General features: G+C 42.2%; 2 protein-coding genes across 2 annotated transcripts in view; one reads left to right on the forward strand and one right to left on the reverse strand.

Annotated features, from left to right (window-relative positions):
- Positions 1-7,407: 7,407 nt before the first annotated feature.
- Positions 7,408-14,759, reverse strand: LOC311099678 (E3 ubiquitin-protein ligase MARCHF5). The gene is made up of 7 exons (XM_084140397.1): positions 14,592-14,759; positions 14,070-14,156; positions 12,152-12,354; positions 11,871-12,001; positions 11,519-11,693; positions 8,160-8,326; positions 7,408-8,013 (listed from the first exon to the last, which is right to left on the reverse strand). Exons 2-7 carry the CDS (start codon positions 14,096-14,098, stop codon positions 7,837-7,839), a joined length of 882 nt encoding a protein of 293 aa, XP_083996523.1. The 5' UTR covers positions 14,099-14,156; positions 14,592-14,759; the 3' UTR covers positions 7,408-7,836.
- A 4,058-nt stretch (positions 14,760-18,817) lies between these two features.
- The window catches only part of LOC311099406 (beta-centractin-like), a gene marked incomplete at its 5' end in the record, with an annotated part of 10,848 nt that continues 9,496 nt past the window's right edge, over positions 18,818-20,169 (forward strand). The window contains one exon of the mRNA XM_084140104.1: positions 18,818-18,835. Coding sequence (XP_083996230.1) covers positions 18,818-18,835 — 18 coding nt within the window. The remainder of the gene's footprint in view (positions 18,836-20,169) is intronic.

A 20,169-nucleotide genomic window follows, 5' to 3' on the forward strand; every position in this document is an offset into this window, starting at 1 on the left:
TAGTGAATTTCAAGCACAGATTCAACCACAAAGACCAGGGAGGTTTTTCCAATGCCTGGCAAAGAAGGGCACCGATTGGTAGATGGGTGAAGTTATTAATTAGGCTATGAATGGTGGATCAATACATCAAGTCACTACAAAGATACAGGTGTCCTTCCTAACTCAGTTGGAGTGGAAGGAAACTGCTTAGGGATTTCACCATGAGGCAATGTTGATTTTAAAACCATTACAGTTTAATGGTTGTGAAATGAGAAAACTGAGGATGGATCAACAATGATCAACAACATTGTAGTCACTCTAAAATACTAACCTAAATTACAGAGTGTAAAGAAGGAAGCCTTTACAGAATGCAAATATTCCAAAACATGCATCCTGTTTGCAACAAGGCACTTAAGTAATACTGCAAAAACAAAACACATCACTGAGTACCACTCTTCATATTTTCAAGCATAGTGGTGGCTGCATCATATTATGGGTATGCTTGTCATCGGCAAGGACTAGGGAGTTTTTTAGGATAAAAAGCAATGGAATACAGCTAAGCACAGGCAAAATCATAGAGGAAAACCTGCTTCAGTCTTCATTCCAAAAGATACTGGGAGACGAATTCACCTTTCAACTTGACAATAACCTAAAACACAAGGTCAAATCTACACTGGAGTTGCTTATCAAGACGACATTGAATGTTCCTGAGGGGCCTAGCTCCAGTTGACTTAAATTGGCTTGAAAATCTATTGCAAGACTTGAAAATGGCTTTCTAGCAATGATCAACAACCAACATGACAGAGCTTGAAGAATTTTTAAAAGAATAATGGGCAAATATTTTACAATTCAGGTGTGCAAAGCTCTCAGAGACTTACCCCAAAAGACTCACCGCTGTAATCACTGCTAAAGGTGTTTCTAATGTATTGTCTAAGGGGGGTGAATACTTGTCTAATCAAATACAGTGCTATGAAAAAGTATTTGCCCCTTAATAATTTTCTCTACTTTTGCATATTTGTGATACTGAATGTTATCAGATCTTCAACCAAAACCTAATATTAGATAAAGGGAACATAAGTGAACAAATAACACATCAATTACATATTTATTTCATTTGTTTCATAAACAAAGTTATGCAACACCCAATTCCCCTGTGTGAAAAAGTAATTGCCCCCTTACACTCAATAACTGGTTGTGCCACCTTTAGCTGCAATGACTCCAACCAAATGCTTCCTGTAGTTGTCGATCAGTCTCTCACGGCGCTGTGGAGGAATTTTGGCCCACTCTTCCATGCAGAGCTGCTTTAACTCAGTGGCGTGTGGGTTTTCAAGCATGAACTGCTCGTTTCAAGTCCTGCCACAACATCTCAATTGGGATTAGGTCTAGACTTTGACTAGGCCATTCCAAAACTTCCAATTTGTTGCTTTTTAGCAATTTTCATGTAGACTTGATTGTGTGTTTTGGATCATTGTCTTGCTGCATGACCCAGCTGCGCTTCAGCTTCAGCTCACAGACGGATGGTCTGACATTCTCCTGTAGAATTCTCTGATACAGAGCAGAATTCATGGTTCCTTCTATTAAGGCAAGTCGTCCAGGTCCTGAGGCAGCAAAGCATCCCCAAACCATAACACCACCACCACCATGCTTGACCTCTGGTATGATGTTCTTACTGTGGAATGCAGTGTTTGGTTTTCGCCAGGCATTACTGAAACCATGTCGTCCAAAAAGTTATACTTTTGAATCATCTGTCCATAGAACGTTCTTCCAAGAGTCTTGATGATCATCCAGGTTGCTTTTTGGCAAATTTGAGTCAACATTTAGGACGAGATGGGTCCCATTATGCGAAAACCAAACACTGCATTCCACAGTAAGAACATCATACCAAAGGTCAAAAATGGTGGTGGTGGTGTGATGGTTTGGGGATGCTTTGCTGCCTCAGGACCTGGACGACCTGCCTTAATAGAAGGAACCATGAATTCTGCTCTGTATCAGAGAATTCTACAGGAGAATGTCAGATCATCCGTCTATGAGCTGAAGCTGAAGCGCAGCTGGGTCATGCAGCAAGACAATTATCCAAAACACACAATCAAGTCTACATGAAAATTGCTAAAAAGCAACAAATTGGAAGTTTTGGAATGGCCTAGTCAAAGTCCAGACCTAATCCCAATTGAGATGTTGTGGCAGGACTTGAAACGAGCAGTTCATGCTTGAAAACCCACACGTCACTGAGTTAAAGCAGTTCTGCATGGAAGAGTGGGCCAAAATTCCTCCACAGCGACGTGAGAGACTGATCAACAACTACAGCAAGCATTTGGTTGGAGTCATTGCAGCTAAAGGTGGCACAACCAGTTACTGAGTGTAAGGGGGCAATTACTTTTTCACACAGGGGAATTGGGTGTTGCATAACTTTGTTTATGAAATAAATATGTAATTGTTGTGTTATTTGTTCACTTATGTTCCCTTTATCTAATATTAGGTTTTGGTTGAAGATCTGATAACATTCAGTATCACAAATATGCAAAAGTAGAGAAAATTAGAAAGGGGCCAAATACTTTTTCATAGCACTGTATATGATTGTAATTTTTCAGAACTTTTTAATAAATGTTAGAATTTAAATTTTAATCCCACATTTTAATCCCACACAATCAAAATGTGGAAAAAGTCAAGGGGTGTGAATACTTTCCGAAGGCACTGTATCTTCTTCCCAGGGGCCTTTGGTTAATAGCCCAATGCTCTGTCTTTACTTGAACACGCATCGCTTCAGGTACCGTTTTGGAAACATAAGGAACGTATCTTTCATATCAGCAAGAAAATAAATAAATACAATTAAATTACTACACACCTTTATAGGGTTAGGGTTAGTATTCCCACATGGCCATATCTGAATGTTACAGCGCATGTTTAAGGAAGACCGACGTACAGTGAGGGAAAAAAGTATTTGATCCCCCGCTGATTTTGTACGTTTGCCCACTGACAAAGACATGATCAGTCTATAATTTTAATGGTAGGTTTATTTGAACAGTAAGAGACAGAATAACAACAACAAAAATCCAGAAAAACGCATGTCAAAAATGTTATGAATTGATTTGCATTTTAATTAGGGAAATAAGTATTTGACCCCTCTCCAAAACATGACTTAGTACTTGGTGGCAAAACCTTTGTTGGCAATCACAGAGGTCAGATGTTTCTTGTAGTTGGCCAACAGGTTTGCACACATCTCAGGAGGGATTTTGTCCCACTCCTCTTTGCAGATCTTCTCCAAGTCATTAAAGTTTTGAGGCTGACGTTTGGCAACTCGAACCTTCAGCTCCCTCCACAGATTTTCTATGGGATTAAGGTCTGGAGACTGGCAAGGCCACTCTTCTTTGCCTCTTCTTCAGCCACTCCTTTGTTGCCTTGGCCGTGTGTTTTCGGTCATTGTCATGCTGGAATACCCATCCACGACCCTTTTACAATGCCCTGGCTGAGGGAAGGAGGTTCTCACCCAAGATTTGACGGTACATGGCCCCGTCCATTGTCCCTTTGATGCGGTGAAGTTATCGTGTCCCCTTAGCAGAAAAACACCCCCAAAGCATAATGTTTCCACCTCCATGTTTGACGGGGGGGATGGTGTTCTTGGGGTCATAGGCAGCATTCCTCCTCCTCCAAACACTGGCGAGTTGAGTTGATGCCAAAGAGCTCCATTTTGGTCTCATTAGACCACAACACTTTCACCCAGTTCTCCTCTGAATCATTCAGATGTTCATTGGCAAACTTCAGACGGGCCTGTATATGTGCTTGCTTGAGCAGGGGGACCTTGCGGGCGCTGCAGGATTTCAGTCCTTCACGGCGTAGTGTGTTACCAATTGTTTTCTTGGTGACTATGGTCCCAGCTGCCTTGAGATCATTGACAAGATCCTACCGTGTAGTTCTGGGCTGATTCCTCACCGTTCTCATGATCATTGCAACTCCACGAGGTGAGATCTTGCATGGAGCCCCAGGCCGAGGGAGATTGACAGTTATTTTGTGTTTCTTCCATTTGCAAATAATCGCGCCAACTGTTGTCACCTTCTCACCAAGCTGCTTGGCGATGGTCTTGTAGCCCATTCTAGCGTTGTGTAGGTCTACAATCTTGTCCCTGACATCCTTGGAGAGCTCTTTGGTCTTGGCAATGGTGGAGAGTTTGGAATCTGATTGATTGATTGCTTCTGTGGACAGGTGTCTTTTATACAGGTAACAAGCTGAGATTAGGAGCACTCCCTTTAAGAGTGTGCTCCTAATCTCAGCTCGTTACCTGTATAAAAGACACCTGGGAGCCAGAAATCTTTCTGATTGAGAGAGGGTCAAATACTTATTTTCCTCATTAAAATGCAAATCAATTTATAACATTTTTGACATGCATTTTTCTGGATTTTTTTGTTGTTACTCTGTCTCTCACTGTTCAAATAAACCTACCATTAAAATTATAGACTTATCATTTCTTTGTCAGTGGGCAAACGTACAAAATCAGCAGGGGATCAAATACTTTTTTCCCTCACTGTATGACGGAGGGGAACACCTGTGCTAAGTAGCTATCTAGCATGCTCCGAACAACTGTGTGTAACGGAAGAAGGCTGCCAGAAACGTGTTGTAACTGAAAAATACTGTAGTCTGCAACTGTAATAAAGCTGGGTAAAACAGTAAGTGTATATTCTGCATTTGTAAAATTATTTTTATGTGATATGAAAGTAAAGGGCTTTATGTTTCTAGAACAATATCGCAATTTAGAATCGATTCATGTTTATGAGCAGTATTTGGCAGTTTTGGCTGCCAGAGTCAGTCTACCTCTGAAAATAACATACACTACATGACCAAAAGTATGTGGACACCTGCTCGTTGAACATCTCATTCCAAAATCATGGGCATTAATATGGAGGGTGTCCCCGCTTTGCTGCTATAACAACCTCCACTCTTCTGGGAAGGCTTTCCACTAGATGAAGAGAGCATTGCTGCAAGGACTTGCTTCCCTTCAGCCACAAAAGCATTAGTGAAGTCGGGTACGGATGTTGGGCGATTAGGCCTGGCTCGCAATCGGCATTCCAATTCATTCCGAAGGTGTTCGATGAGGATGTGGTCACGGCTCTGTGCAGGACAGTAAAGTTCTTCCACGCCGATCACAACAAACAATTTCTGTATGAACCTCGCTAGAATGTCATTGTATGCTGTAGCGTTAAGATGGCCCTTCACTGGAACTAAGGGGCCTAGCCCGAACCATGAAGAACAGCCCCAGACCATTATTCCTCCTCCAGCAAACTTTACAGTTGGCACTATGCATTCGGGCAGGTAGCGTTCTGCTGGCATCCGCCAAACCCAGATTTGTCAGTCGAACTGCCAGATGGTGAAGCGTGATTCATCACTACAGAAAACGCATTTCCACTGCTCCAGAGTCCAAAGGCGGCAAGCTTTACACCACTCCAGCCTATGCTTAGCATTGAGCATGGTGATCTTAGGCTTGTGTGCAGCTGCCATGGAAACCCATTTCATGAAGCTCCCGACGAACAGTTCTTGTGCTGACGTTGCTTCCAAAGGCAGTTTGGAACTCAGCAGTGAGCGTTGCAACCGATGACAGACGATTTTTACGGGCTACGCGCTTCAGCACTTGGCGGTCCCGCCTACAACTTCTTTCCACTTCACAATAACAGCACTTACAGTTGACCGGGGCAGCTCTAGCAGGGCAGAAATTTGACAAACTGACTTGTTGGAAAGGTAGCGTCCTATGACTGTGCCACATTGAAAGTCACTGAGCTCTTCAGTAACAAGTTCATCTGACTCTGGGGAAGTAGATACATTTTGTTGCCAAAATCTCGAAGTATCCCTTAAAGGAATAATGGTAGGCTCCTTAAGAGTACATTCTTGGGCTAATGCTAGTCTGTGCTCAACGTGGAGGAGTTAAGGTACTTGGCTGACAGCTGTTACGCTTGTTAACACTGAGCTGCACTGGTTACATTAAGACACCGTGGAGCCACTGTGAGATATGAGTCGGAAAACGTACCTCAATGCAGGGATAGGACATGCCACTGTACTCCACATTTTTCCTTTTTCGGCAAACTGCCCATTTAGTTGTCATGCTAACTAGCAGTAACCACAGCAGCCATTATGGAATGGCACATCGCGTTGAACAACAAAGGAGCTGTTTGGCTGACACTGCCATTCCAAAATGGCTGCGGTGGCTACTGCTAGCATGAGGTCGAAAAGGGCAGTTTTTCTGGAGAAAAAAATAGCAGTATTTCAATCTTCTCGATGTATCAGTGCGGATAAAGGGAAAATTGAGTACAGTGGCCTATCCCATCACTGCATTGAGGTACTTTTTCCGACCCATAACTCGCGCCGGCTCCACTGCGTCTTAAATGTAACCATGATTGCGTTTCGACACCAGTACAGCTCAGTGTAAACAAGGGTAACCGTAGGGTCAGTATCTTCTGGCAAGGCTGATAGCTAGCTAGCTAGCGATGCAGTAATGTTCTATGTGTGGGCGTTGATAGAGAAAGGGGTCTGACAGATTTTCAGCAACAAGCAACCTTGCCATTGGAAGATGTTCTGTTGACAAGCAGAGTGACTCTCTTCATGATAGATTTGGTTATTTAGTCGCTACTAGTTACACCGTTTTCCTGATTTTTTGACTGGAACCAAAACATCCACAACAAAAAATGCTTGAAAAAGCTGTCGTTGAAATTACCACCAGGGACACATGAAGTCAAACTTAAATGAATCATTATTTATTGTCAGTTAACTGGAGAGGCTCAAACAAACTTAATGCACCATAGTACACGTCGTGCTCCCCCAGGGCAGTCTGGTTAGTTCTCTTATACAGTGCCTTCAGGAAAGTATTCAGACACCTTGAATTTTCCACATCTTGTTACGTTACAGCCTTATTCTAAAATTGATTAAAAAAATAATAATTCTCATTAATCTACACACAATACAAAGCAAAAACAGGTAATAATTTGTATCCTTCTTCCCCTCATTTCCTCACTTCCTTTCCTTGGAAATAAAGTAAGTTCTACACCACCCCTCCTTTCTAACTTACCTACCTCTGACTGATGAGGCACTGTGTAAAATATGACTAAGTGAAAGTAGAAGTAATTCCACTTCTTCAATAATAACAGAGAGAATGTAGTATTTAACAATCAAATCACTTTATTAGCTAATTCATTCTTACAGGCAAATAAAATAGCATGAGTTCTACAACGTAGACCAGGGGTGTCGAACTCCTTTTACCCCGGGGGGCGCATTTGGTCTTCAACGAAGTCAGCACTGAAAATGTGATATATTTCCTTGTAGTCAAAACTCGCAAAAAATTGTCCTTATATATATATATATATATATATATATATATATATTTTTTATACTCAAACCACCCGCGGGCCAGATTCAACCCCCACGCGGGCCAGATCCGGTCCGTGGGCCGTATGTGTGATACCCCTGGTGTAGACACACGTACGCTCACACACACATAAAAATGCTCACGCGCACACACATACAGTCATGATTGGGTGGATATCTTACAATAAAAATAGCAGAGCATGGTTGCGTTCAGGAGACACAAATGGGAGAAAACACTTTCAAACAAAAAACTAACAATTGCATTTCTATTCGACAAGTTCTCTGTTTGGAAACGTAACAAACCTCTTAAACACACCCCTTGTCTGAGTAAAATAAAACTACATTGTGATTGGTTGCAGGTTTCTCTTTGTGTGAGGTCAGGGAACAGAGAGGATTCTGGGAGGTTGTCAATCGTTTCTGCTGTCCTCGTGTGCTTAACTCCAACGTATTATTTCTCCCCTCTACCTCCCTCCTTCCCTCTCTAGGGTTAGCGTTATGGTAGGGGGAGTGTTGTGTTCACTCGTTTCCACTGTCATCCGTGTCGTCCTCTCCTTCCTCGCTCCGTCCCTCTCTCTCTCTGTCCCTCTCTCTCTCTGGGTAGTTGAGGATGTGGCGGTTGGCCTGGGTGAGGTACTGCTGCTGTTTGAAATACACCTTCAACACTCCCTTCATCACCACAAATGCTATACCACCCTATAACACAGAGGGAGAGAGAGAGGGAGAAAGAGAGACCAACAAAAAACACATGCCACCCCAGACATACTGTACAAATACACACACACACACACACACACACACACACACACACACACACACACACACACACACACTCCCCTCACCAGAACGGTGCGTTGCAGAGATGAAGGTACCCTTCTGAAGATCAGCCGTCCCACCAGGCTGGCCACGGAGGGGAAGATGAGAGCTCCACACAGAGTACGAGACACTGACAGGTGGTCCCCTCCATAACCCCCATCAGCTGGCACACGGGGCAATGGACGCCCTATACCTGGGACGGAAGGGGGTGAGGGGAGGAGAGGAAGGGGGGGGGAGAGAGAGAGAGAGTTTTTTAAAATGGTATCGTTCATTTCATTTGCAGAATGTACTACATGCTGTAATGTTTACTAAACCAAAAAATCTTCTCTCTCTAAAGAACCTGTTTTCTCTCTTTTGTGTGTACAGTGCATTCGGAAAGTTTTCAGACCCCTTCCCCACATTTTGTTAAGTTACATCCTTATTCTAAAATTGATTAAATAAATAAAAATCCTCATCAATCTACACACTATACCCCATAATGACGAAGCAAAAACAGGTTTTTTGAAATTTTTGCAAATGCATTAAATGTAAAAAACTGAAATACCTTTTTACATACAGTACCAGTCAAAAGTTTGGACACACCTACTCATTCAAGGGTTTTCCTTAATTTTTACTATTTTCTACATTGTAGAATAATAGTGAAGACATCGAAACTATGAAATAACACATATGGAATCATGTAGTGACCAAAAAAGTGATAAACATATCAAAATAGATTCTTCAAAGTAGCCACCCTTTGCCTTGATGACAGCTTTGCACACTCTTGGCATTCTCTCAATCAGCTTCACCTGGAATGCTTTTCCAACAGTCGTGAAGGAGTTCCCACATATGCTGAGCACTTGTTGGCTGATTTTCCTTCACTCCGCTGTCCAACTCATTCCAAACCATCTCAATTGGGTTGAGGTCGGGGGATTGTGGAGGCCAGGTCATCTGATGCAGCACTCCATCACTCTCCTTCTTGGTCAAATAGCCCTTACACAGCCTGGAGGTGTGTTGTGTAATTGTCCTGTTGAAAAACAAATGATAGTCCCACTATGCCCAAACCAGTTGGGATGGCGTATCGCTGCAGAATGCTGTGGTAGCCATGATGGTTAAGTGTGCCTTGAATTCTAAATAAATCACAGACAGTGTCACCAGCAAAGCACCCCCACACCATCACACCTCCTCCTCCATGCTTCACAGTGGGAACCACATATTCAGAGATCATCCGTTCACCTACTCTCTCTCTCACAAAGACACGGCGGTTGGAACCAAACATCTCAAATTTGGACTCATCAGACCAAAGGACAAATTTCCACCGGTCTAATGTCCAATGCTCGTATTTCTTGGCCCAAGCAAGTCTCTTCTTCTCATTGGTGTCCTTTAGTAGTCTTTGCAGCAATTCGACCATGAATGCCTGATTCACACAGTCTCCTCTGAACAGTTGATGTTGAGATGTGTCTGTGACTTCAACTCTGTGAAGCATTTATTTGGGCTGCAATTTCTGAGGCTGGTAACTAATGAACTTATCCTCTGCAGCAGATGTAACTCTGGGTCTTCCATTCCTGTGGCGGTCCTCATGAAAGCTAGTTTCATCATGGCGCTTGATGGTTTTTGCGACTGCACTTGAAGAAACTCTCAAAGTTCTTGAAATATTCCGGATTGACTGACCTTCATGTCTTAAAGTAATGATGGACTGTAATTTCTCTTTGCTTATTTGAGCTGTTCTTACCATAATATGTCCCCTGTAGCTCAGTTGGTAGAGCATGGCGCTTGCACCGCCAGGGTTGTAGGTTCTTTTCCCACGGGGGGCCAGTATGAAAATGTATGCTCTCACTAACTGTAAGTCGCTCTGGATAAGAGCGTCTGCTAAATGACTAAAAATTAAAAAATAATATGGACTTGGTCTTTTACCAAATAGGGCTATCTTCTGTATACCCCCCGTACATTGTCACAACACAACTTATTGGCTCAAACCATTAAGAAGGAAAGAAATTCCACTAATTAACTTTTAACAAGGCACACCTGTTATTTGAAATGCATTCCAGGTGACTACCTCATGAAGCTGGTTGAGATAATGCCAAGAGTGTGTCATCAAGGTAAAGGGTGGCTACTTTGAAGAATCTCAAATATAAAATATATTTTGATTTGTTTAACACTTTTTTGGTTACTACATGATTCCATGTGTGTTATTTCATAGTTTTGATGTCTTCACTATTATTCTACAATGTAGAAAATAGTAAAAATGAAGAAAAACCCTGGAATGAGTAGGTGTGTCCAAACTTTTGACTGGTTCTGTAAGTATTCAGACCCTTTGCTATGAGACTCGAAATTGAGCACAGGTGCATCCTGTTTCCATTCATCATAATTGAGATGTTTCTACAACTTGATTGATAAATTGAATTGATTGGACATGATTTGTAAAGGCACACACCTGTCTATATAAGGTCCCACAGTTGACAGTGCATGTCAGAGTAAAAACCAAGCCATGAGGTCGAAGGAATTGTCCGTAGAGCTCAGAGACAGGATTGTGTCGAGGCACAGATCTGGGGATGGGTCCCAAAAACTTTCTGCAGCATTGAAGGTCCCACAGTGGCCTTCATCATTCTTAAAATGGAAGAAGTTTGGACTCTTCCTAGAGCTGGCCGCCCGGCCTAACTAAGCAATCGGTAGAGAAGGGCTTTGGTCAGGGAGATGACCAAGAACCCGATGGTCACTCTGACAGAGCTCCAGAGTTCCTCTGTGGAGATGGGAGAACCTTCCAGAAGGACAACCATCTCTGCAGCACTCCACAAATCAGGCCTTTATGGTAGAGTGGCCAGACGGAAGCCACTCCTCAGTTAAAGACACATGACAGCCCTCTTGGGAGTTTGCCAAAAGGCACCTAAAGAGTCTCAGACCATGAGAAAAAAGATTCTCTGGTGTGATGAAACCAAGATTGAACTCTTTGGCCTGAATGCAAATCGTCACGTCTGTAGGAAACCTGGCACCATCCCTACGGTGAAGCATGGTGGTGGCAGCATCATGTTGTGGGGATGTTTTTCAGCGGCAGGGACTGGGAGACTAGTCAGGATCGAGGGAAAGATGAACGGAGCAAAGAACAGAGAGACCCTTGATGAAAACCTGCTCCAGAGCGCTCAGGATCTCAGACTGAGGCGAAGGTTCACCTTCCAACAGGACAACAACCCTAAGCACAGCCAAGATTTCTGTTTTTAATTTTTTATAAATTTGCAAACATTTCTAAAAACCTGTTTTTTATTTGCCGTTATGGGGTATTGTGTGTAGATTGATGAGGGACATTTGAACATTTAATCCATTTTAGAATAAGGCTGTAACGTAACAAAATGTCAAAAAAAGCCAAGGGGTCTGAATACTTTCCGAATGCACTGTATGTGTGTGTGTGTACCTGGCACTAGCAGCTGTAGTTTAGAGGAGTGTCTCTGCCACAGCCTCAGTATGTAGTCCTCCCAGCGGATCATCTTGCCCAGGACCAGCATCACAGGGATGGTAGGTAGACCCATCAGGAGGAACAGAGGATCAGCTCTCTCCATCACATCCAAGCCCTTCTTATGGCCTACCACCTGTAGAAAGAGAATTGTGAATCTTGTGTTTTGGGTTGCATTGGTGTTCGTAATGGCTTCACTGAACTAGTTACTGAACTAGTTAGTAGTTAGTGTTAGTTATGGTCAAAGGTTAGGGGTCTAGGGTAAGGGTATAATGGTTTGAGGTTCAGGGGTCAGGAGTAGAGGGTCATGTACCTGCATGACAGTCACAGCCCCATAGGTTACAGCTGACCAATAGACTGTCCCCACCACCACCCCAGCAGCAGCGAACGGGCTGGCCCGCGACAGAGCCCTGTCCACCTGCTGGAGGAAGTACACCAACGGCCCTGGAGGGGGAGACAGACAGACATATACACAGTCAGTACAATACACACACCTGGAGAAGGAGACACTACAGAGTAGAACTATCTTGTGTGTGCATGTGTGCTGCAAGTTGCCCATATCGGGAAAGACTATGCTCTGTGTGTGTCAGTTACCCATCTTGGGGAAGACGATGCTGTACTCTGTGCCACACTGAGGGCAGCTGACGGCTCCTCCACTGTTTCCTTTCTGCTTCTCATCGAGCCAGCGCTGCAGGCAGGCCTGGTGGATCCACTTGGTGCAGCCTTTACACCTGCAGGGGCTCACCCACTCTGCCACGCGGTCCTCTCTCTCTGTCGCAAAACAAACCCAGCAGTGTCTGGACACACACAGGGGGAGACATAGGTAAATACACACAGACAAAGGTGAACACACACACACACTACCAGTCAAAAGTTTGGACACACCTACTCATTCAAGGATTTTTCTTTATTTTTACATTGTAGAATAATAGTGAAGACATCAAAACTATGAAATAACACATATGGAATCATGTAGTAACAAAAAAAGTTAAACAAATCAAAATATATTTTATATTTGAGATTCTTCAAATAGCCACCCTTTGCCTTGATGACAGCTTTGCACACTCTTGGCATTCTCTCAACCAGCTTCATGAGGTAGTCACCTGGAATGCATTTCAATTAACAGGTGTGCCTTGTTAAAAGTTAATTTGTGGAATTTCTTAATGCGTTTGAGCCAATCAGTGTTGTGAAAAGGTAGGGGGGGGGGGGTATACAGAAGATAGCCCTATTTGGTAAAAGACCAAGTCCATATTATGGCAAGAACAGCTCAAATAAGCAAAGAGAAACGACAGTCCATCATTACTGTAAGTCAATACGGAAAATGTCAATGAACGTTTCTTCAAGTGCAGTCGCAAAAAGCATCAAGCGCTATGATGAAACTGGCTCTCATGAGGACCACCACAGGAATGGAAGACCCAGAGTTACCTCTGCTGCAGAGGATAAGTTCATTAGAGTTACCAGCCTCAGAAACTGCAGCCCAAATAAATGCTTCACAGAGTTCAAGTCACAGACACATCTCAACAGCAACTGTTCAGAGGGGACTGTGTGAATCAGGCCTTCATGGTCGAATTGCTGCAAATAAACCACTACTAAAGGACACCAATAAGAAGAAGAGACCTGCTTGGGCCAAGAAACACGAGCAATGGACATTAGACCGGTGGAAATGTGTCCTTTGGTCTGGAGTCCAAATTTGAGATTTTTGGTTCCAACCGCAGTGTCTTTGTGAGACGCGGTGTGGGTAAACGGATGATCTCTGCATGTGTAGTTCCCACCGTAAAGCATGGAGGAGGAGGTGTGATTTTTATTTATTTATTTAACCTTTATTTAACCAGGTAAGCCAGTTGAGAACAAGTTCTCATTTACAACTGCGACCTGATGATGGTGTGATGGTGTGGGGGTGCTTTGCTGGTGACACTGTCTGTGATTTATTTAGAATTTAAGGCACACTTAACCAGCATGGCTACCACAGCATTCTGCAGCAATACGCCATCCCATCTGGTTTGGGCTTAGTGGGACTATCATTTGTTTTTCAACAGGACAATGACACAACACACCTCCAGGCTGTGTAAGGGCTATTTGACCAAGAAGGAGAGTGATGGAGTGCTGCATCAGATGACCTGGCCTCCACAATCCCCCGACCTCAACCCAACTGAGATGGTTTGGAATGAGTTGGACAGCAGAGTGAAGGAAAAGCAGCCAACAAGTGCTAAGCATATGTGGGAACTCCTTCAAGACTGTTGGAAAATCATTCCAGGTGAAGCTGGTTGAGAGAATGCCAAGAGTGTGCAAAGCTGTCATCAAGGCAAAGGGAGGCTACTTTGAAGAACCTCAAATATAGCATATATTTTGATTTGTTTAACACTTTTTGGTTACTACATGATTCCATATGTGTTATTTCATAGTTTTGATATCTCCACTATTATTCTACAATGTTGAAAATAGTAAAAAATAAAGAAAAACAATTTACTGAGTAGGTGTGTCTAAACTTTTGACTGTTACTGTACATACATACTTCTCAGGGGGCTCCTCTACACAGGCCATGTTGAGTCCGTTCAGTTCCTCTAGGTCCCTGTCTCACCATGGGCCAGCCAGGCAGGACCTACACGCACGCATGCACACACACTGTCATTTTCCCTTTCTCTACATCCTGCATCTGGTTAAATTACAGACAGCATCTACTAACTGCCTATATTAGCTTGCTTCTTCTACATTCAACTAACTCACTTTTGTTTCGGCCAAACTTGTAACTTAACTGTCTCGGCCTTGCCTTACTGACATGCCCCAGTAAACAACTACAAGCAAATCTAAGATAACGCTAGCTAGCTAATGCTGGTTTTCTGTGTTTTAGTTAGATCATAAAATGACATGTCGTCCATACAATTTGCCATTAAAACGTTTTAATCGCTTTGTAATTTTTGCTAACGGCCATAATTGCGTCAAGTGTATAACGTTAGTAGACTAGCAAACAAGCTAGCTAGCTATAGAGGAATTTATAACGACTAGTTGTTGTTGAACAATAACAGTGGTTTCTTACCTCAATAATGACTCTATATAAATACCCAGAAGTAACTCACGGTCAGTTTTAAACTAGTTTAATGACAAGAGAAGAGTTTTGATCGGTAAATAATCTTCGCCAACTATCACCAAGCAGGCAAGAATAACAAAGTACTTCCGGGTCACGTTTTTTTGGAACGCTTCAGAATAAGAGTAACGTCCTGTATACTTCGTAGCTGAATTAATAATTATAGCGAAAATGTGCAGAATTATCGATATATTTTATACTAGTTATCATACAAAGAATAGTTTTTCTATGACATATTATGTGAATTATTTTGTATTTCATTTTCTTTGCCTAAATGTATGAAAATGTATGCACTCACTAACTGTAAATCGCTCTGGATAAGAGCGTCTGCTAAATGACTAAAATGTAAAATGTAAATGGTCAACAATGTTTTTTTGTGCATGCACAGTGCTGGTGCACTCCTATAATTCAGAGATCCATACACAATTTTCTGTAGGTTGTGTTGCAGTAAATGCATGGTCCATTTTACTCAGGAGCACTTCTAGTTTCCAAATCCACCGAGGTAATCCCAGAGGTGCTTCACTGCTTGTTTTGCGGCCCTTAAAGAGAGGCCAATCAGCTGAAATCCAGTTGTTTTTTCACATTGGACATAAATATTGCACTGTACATAATCGATTGTGTGTCCATAAAACCAGAGGCCTACTTACTAGAGTCCTTAATATACAAAACAGATGAGTTTGAACAAAACGTTTGTGTGGGGCCCATACACCATATGGTACAAATGTAACACTGCAAAGGAAAAACTAATGTTTGTGTCCATAAAACCAGGGTCCAGTCTACACTTTAGTACTGTCACTTTAACTCTGCTGATTTACTAATTCCGGATTATATCTTAATTACAAAGGAATAGATCAACTATTTTGCTTCCAGTGTGAAATAAAATGCAATTCCATACCAGACTTGCACTCTTGACTTGCACTATAATGGTGGTGCCAAATTCCGACTATTAGCAGGTGATTAGGTGAGAAGCTAACTGCCTAAGCGAAATAATGGCAACAATGTGATCAGTAGATGGGGTGTTAACTGACTGGCATCACTGTAAATAACCTACTTTTCCTACTGATGATGAGCAGGCTGCAGACTTAAAACATTTAAATCAGCGCAAGGCTAGCCTTATGTGCCAAAACATGCCTCAGGTCAAGCGTTTTGGCTAGACAAATAAAATATATTTTTTGAGGCAGTATCCTAGTAAGACCATGTAAATAGGTTAGTATCACACCAATCATAAAATGGTTTGGAAACAATGTTAATTCAACCAGTTTGTGCCCAATGGGCTGACTCTACCGAGTGTTACTGTTGATGATCAATTTCTTGAAAAGCATTTGATTTTTTAAAGAAATGTATTTGCATCTCTCTTGACTTTTTGAATGTAGTCATTTATTATTATTTTTTTGTATATTTTCCTTAGTGTCCACCAGAAGGATTTGGCTTTTACATTGTAAGCTATTTTGGAATGCAATGCGTCCTGTGACGCAAGTTTTTATTCAAACTCAACTGTTTTGTACTTTAGGGACTCTAGTGAGTATACTGGACCCTGGTTTTATGGACACACAATCAAATTTTTTTTCCTGTACAGTGCTATATTTGTACCATATACATGTCCAGGGCCCCATTTTAAGCTGTCTGACCACAGTAAAAGTCCAGTAAGACTTCCTGACCTAGGTTTTTGTTCAAACTGCCCGGTTTTGTATTCTAGTGACTCTAGAATACACTTTAAGCTGTTTGACCACAGTAAGGGCTCTATTCAATCTGTATCGCAGAAGTTCAGCGTTACAGCACTATTTACATTTAAAGGCAATATTCCTGCGTTAGCAGAGACTGCATTGACAGTAAATTATGCATATGTCGGCTCAATCGGAAATTAGCTTCACATTTCTATTGCACAATCTGTAACGCTTCAGCCCTAAAGGTCCAAAAACACTTCCTATGACCTAGCTTTTTGTTCAAACTGATCTGTTTGGTACAGATAATTGTCTATGATGCAATATGTATGTCCAATATGAAAAACAAACTGCATTTAAGCTGATTGGCCACACTTTAAGGGCCGCAAAATGAGCAGCGAAGATCCTCTGGGTGTAAACTCTGTGGATTTGGAAACTAGAAATGCTCCTTAGTAGAATGACCCCCCTTTTACTGCGACACAACATACAGGCAATTATGTACGGTGCAATATGCATGTCTAATATGGAAAACATACTGAACATCGTGAATGGGCTGAATAACAATGGGATTTTAATGCATTTTCGAAAGTTTATTTCACATATATATATATATGTTATGTGGATACCTGCTCGTTTAATATCTCATTCTAAAATCATGGGCATTAATATGGAGTTGGTCCCCCCTTTGCTGCTATATCAGCCTCCACACTTCTGGGAAGGCTTTCCACTAAAATTGCTGCGGGGACTTGGTTCCATTGAGCCACAACAGCATTAGTGAGGTCGGGCACTGATGTTGGGTGATTAGGCCTGGCTCGCAGTCGGCATTCCAAATCATCACAAAGGTTTTCGATGGGGTTGAGGTCAGGGCTCTGTGCAGGCCAGTAAAGTTTTTCCACTCCATTCTCGACAAACCATTTCTGTATGGAACCGCTTTGTGCACGGGGGCATTGTCATGCTGAAACAGGAAAGGGCCTTCCCCAAACTGTTGCCACAAAGTTGGAAGCACAGAATCGGCTAGAATGTCATTGTATGTTGTAGCGTTAAGATTTCCTTTCACTGGAACTAAGGGGCCTAGCCCGAACCATGAAAAACATCCCCAGACCATTATTCCTCCTCTACCAAACTTTACAGTTGGCACTATGCATTGGGGCAGGTAGCGTTCTCCTGGCATCCGCCAAACCCAGATTTGTCCGTTGGACTGCCACATTTTAGCATGTCAATCTTGGTGGGGCAAACAAAACAAAAAATGTGGGATGCATTCCAGCAAAGCCACTACACTACACAACACAACACTAAACAATACATTAATTGCACTATAACAAACGGTGCCCACAAACTGTTAGGGCCTACATAAAGCTGTCCCAACAGCAGAGTCCCAACAGCAGTCCCAACACCTTACCACTGCTACACCTGTCTATCAGCAGAGCCTTGTCTGGCAGCGAAACAGTTCATTCAGCCTCATTTACTTCCTTTTAAAAAAACATAGCTGATATGGCTGACTTGCTTAAACAAACGTGGTTTCTACTGACAATTGAGATGTACAAACTATGGCATAAGGGGACGATAAGTGGATAAGAGGCAATCCGTAATTTCGATTAAGACATTAATGAGCGAACTAGGACGGACGTAGTCAATATAACTATTTGTTCAGCACTTTTGAAATGTACAGCGACAGAATTCAGAGCAAGGCCATTCTTACAGTGTTCTCCCTGTACACCAAGTCAAAACCGTAGGATAAATAAAGGGGGCATATAAGCAGACAATGAAAGCTCTTACAATATTCAATGATTCATTTCTCTAAAACAGGTTATAGGCTACATGTGCACCACCAAGTCAGAACAGTAGGCGAAATCTTGAACTCACTGAAGTCAGATTTCGCAGTGAAGAGTTAACAGTTGTTTTGAGCGCGATACAATATCATGCTTCATTGACAGCATTGCCAATGTTGAATCATTTTAAGCTTGGAAAAGAGACCCTTAAGACTTGGGACCACACAGCCACTCCACTGAATAGCAGGCTAGTGATTGCTTTGCAATGCTTGTAGTTAGCCACTGATTCCTTCCGAAAACACTAATTGTTGAATTTGCGATTTCCAACTTGTTGTGTAATATTTATGTCCAATGGCCGATGAGCTCCGGTACGTTTGATCTATAATTTCTCTTAATTATTTCTCTCCATATGACAAGGATTAAAAAGGATTTGCCAGTAGATTGTCGACTTGATTCATGATGATGACTGCTAGCTAAGATTTAGAAAGTATGATGTTGACATGATCAGTCCAATCAAAGCTACTGTAGATATAATGTAATTTGATGTCATTTTATCTGTGGCCAGTGACCTTGAGCCTTCTTGAATGGGCACTTCTAATTTAACTCTATGGCAGCACCCAAGGGGCTTGAATTCTCGAGCTCTACCTTTAGACTTGTTTGCAAACTGATTTGTGACATGTATTAATGCCAAAATAACATGCAAAACAGGCAAGCAACATTTTTTAAATGTATTTTTATTTTGCTAAAAATGTGGGTCTCAAACCAGGTGGGGCTCTGCCCCACCTGCCCTGAATGACGGGTCGCCACTGCATGATTCATCACTCCAGAGAACGCTTTCCACTGCTCCAGAGTCCAATGGCAGTGAGCTTTACACCACTCCAGCCGACGCTTGGCAATGTGTATGGTGATCTTAGTCTTGTGTGCAGCTGCTCGGCCCATTTCATGAAGCTCCCGACAAACAGTTCTTATGCTGACGTTGCTTCCAGAGGCAGTTTGGAACTCGGTAGTGAGTGTTGCAACGGAGGACAGACGATTTTAAAGTTGCTTCTAGACATTTCCACTTCACAATAACAGCACTTACAGTTGACTGGGGCAGCTCTTTGACGAATTGACTTGTTGGAAAGGTGGCATCCTATGACGGTGCCACGTTGAAAGTCACTGAGCTCTTCAGTAAGGCCATTCTACTGCCAATGTTTGTCAATGGAGATTGCATGGCTGTGTGCTCGACTTTATACACCTGTCAGCAACGGGTGTGGCTGAACTAGCCGAATCCACTAATTTGAAGGGATGTCCACATATTTTTGTACATATAGTGTAAGTCATTTCAAGCCTTATTCATACAGTTTTGTTGAATAGGAAATACATCATATAAAATATTTCATATTTTTACTGTGTACTTGAGTCCTCAAAAGTGACTACACCTCATTTATAACTATTTTATTTATTTAACTAGGCAAGTCAGTTAAGAACAAATTCTTATTTACAATGACGCCTACACCTGCCAAACCCAGATGAAGCTAGGCCAATTTTGCGCCGCCCTATGGGACTCCCAATCACGGCCGGTTGTGATACAGCCTGGAGTCGAACCAGGGGGTCTGTAGTGACGCCTCAAGCACTAAGATGCAGTGCCTTAGACCGCTGCGCCACTCGGAAGCCCAGTATGCTGCATTACTAGTTATTGTTTATGGCCCTCTCACGATAAATAATTACTTTTGGGAATGACGTAGATGACATTTTCGATTACATTTAGTTACATTTAACTGGTTAAACAACATTCTAAGTGCTAACATTTCCTAACAAAATGTTTGTATAATTTTTTACAGTCTTCATTACGATACTTTTATTTTGAAGGGAAATCTCCGAGGTCACCGCCTTATTCTTTCTAGGTCTTGCTTATTCTTGCTCGCTTCTCAGAGGTCTGGCTGTCCTACTGACGGCCAAAAATCTATACCTCAGTGCCAAAAATGCACAACAGTCCTTCTGATTACAGACACTTTTTTCTTAAAGGGAAAGAATCACTGTCATTGATTTTTTTTTAACCTAATCATTTTTGGGTGTTCTGGAATTTGCAACAGACAGATAAACCATACATCATTTATA

This window comes from Coregonus lavaretus (assembly GCF_964263955.1).
Source record: "Coregonus lavaretus genome assembly, chromosome: 24".
Classification (NCBI taxonomy): domain Eukaryota; kingdom Metazoa; phylum Chordata; class Actinopteri; order Salmoniformes; family Salmonidae; genus Coregonus; species Coregonus lavaretus.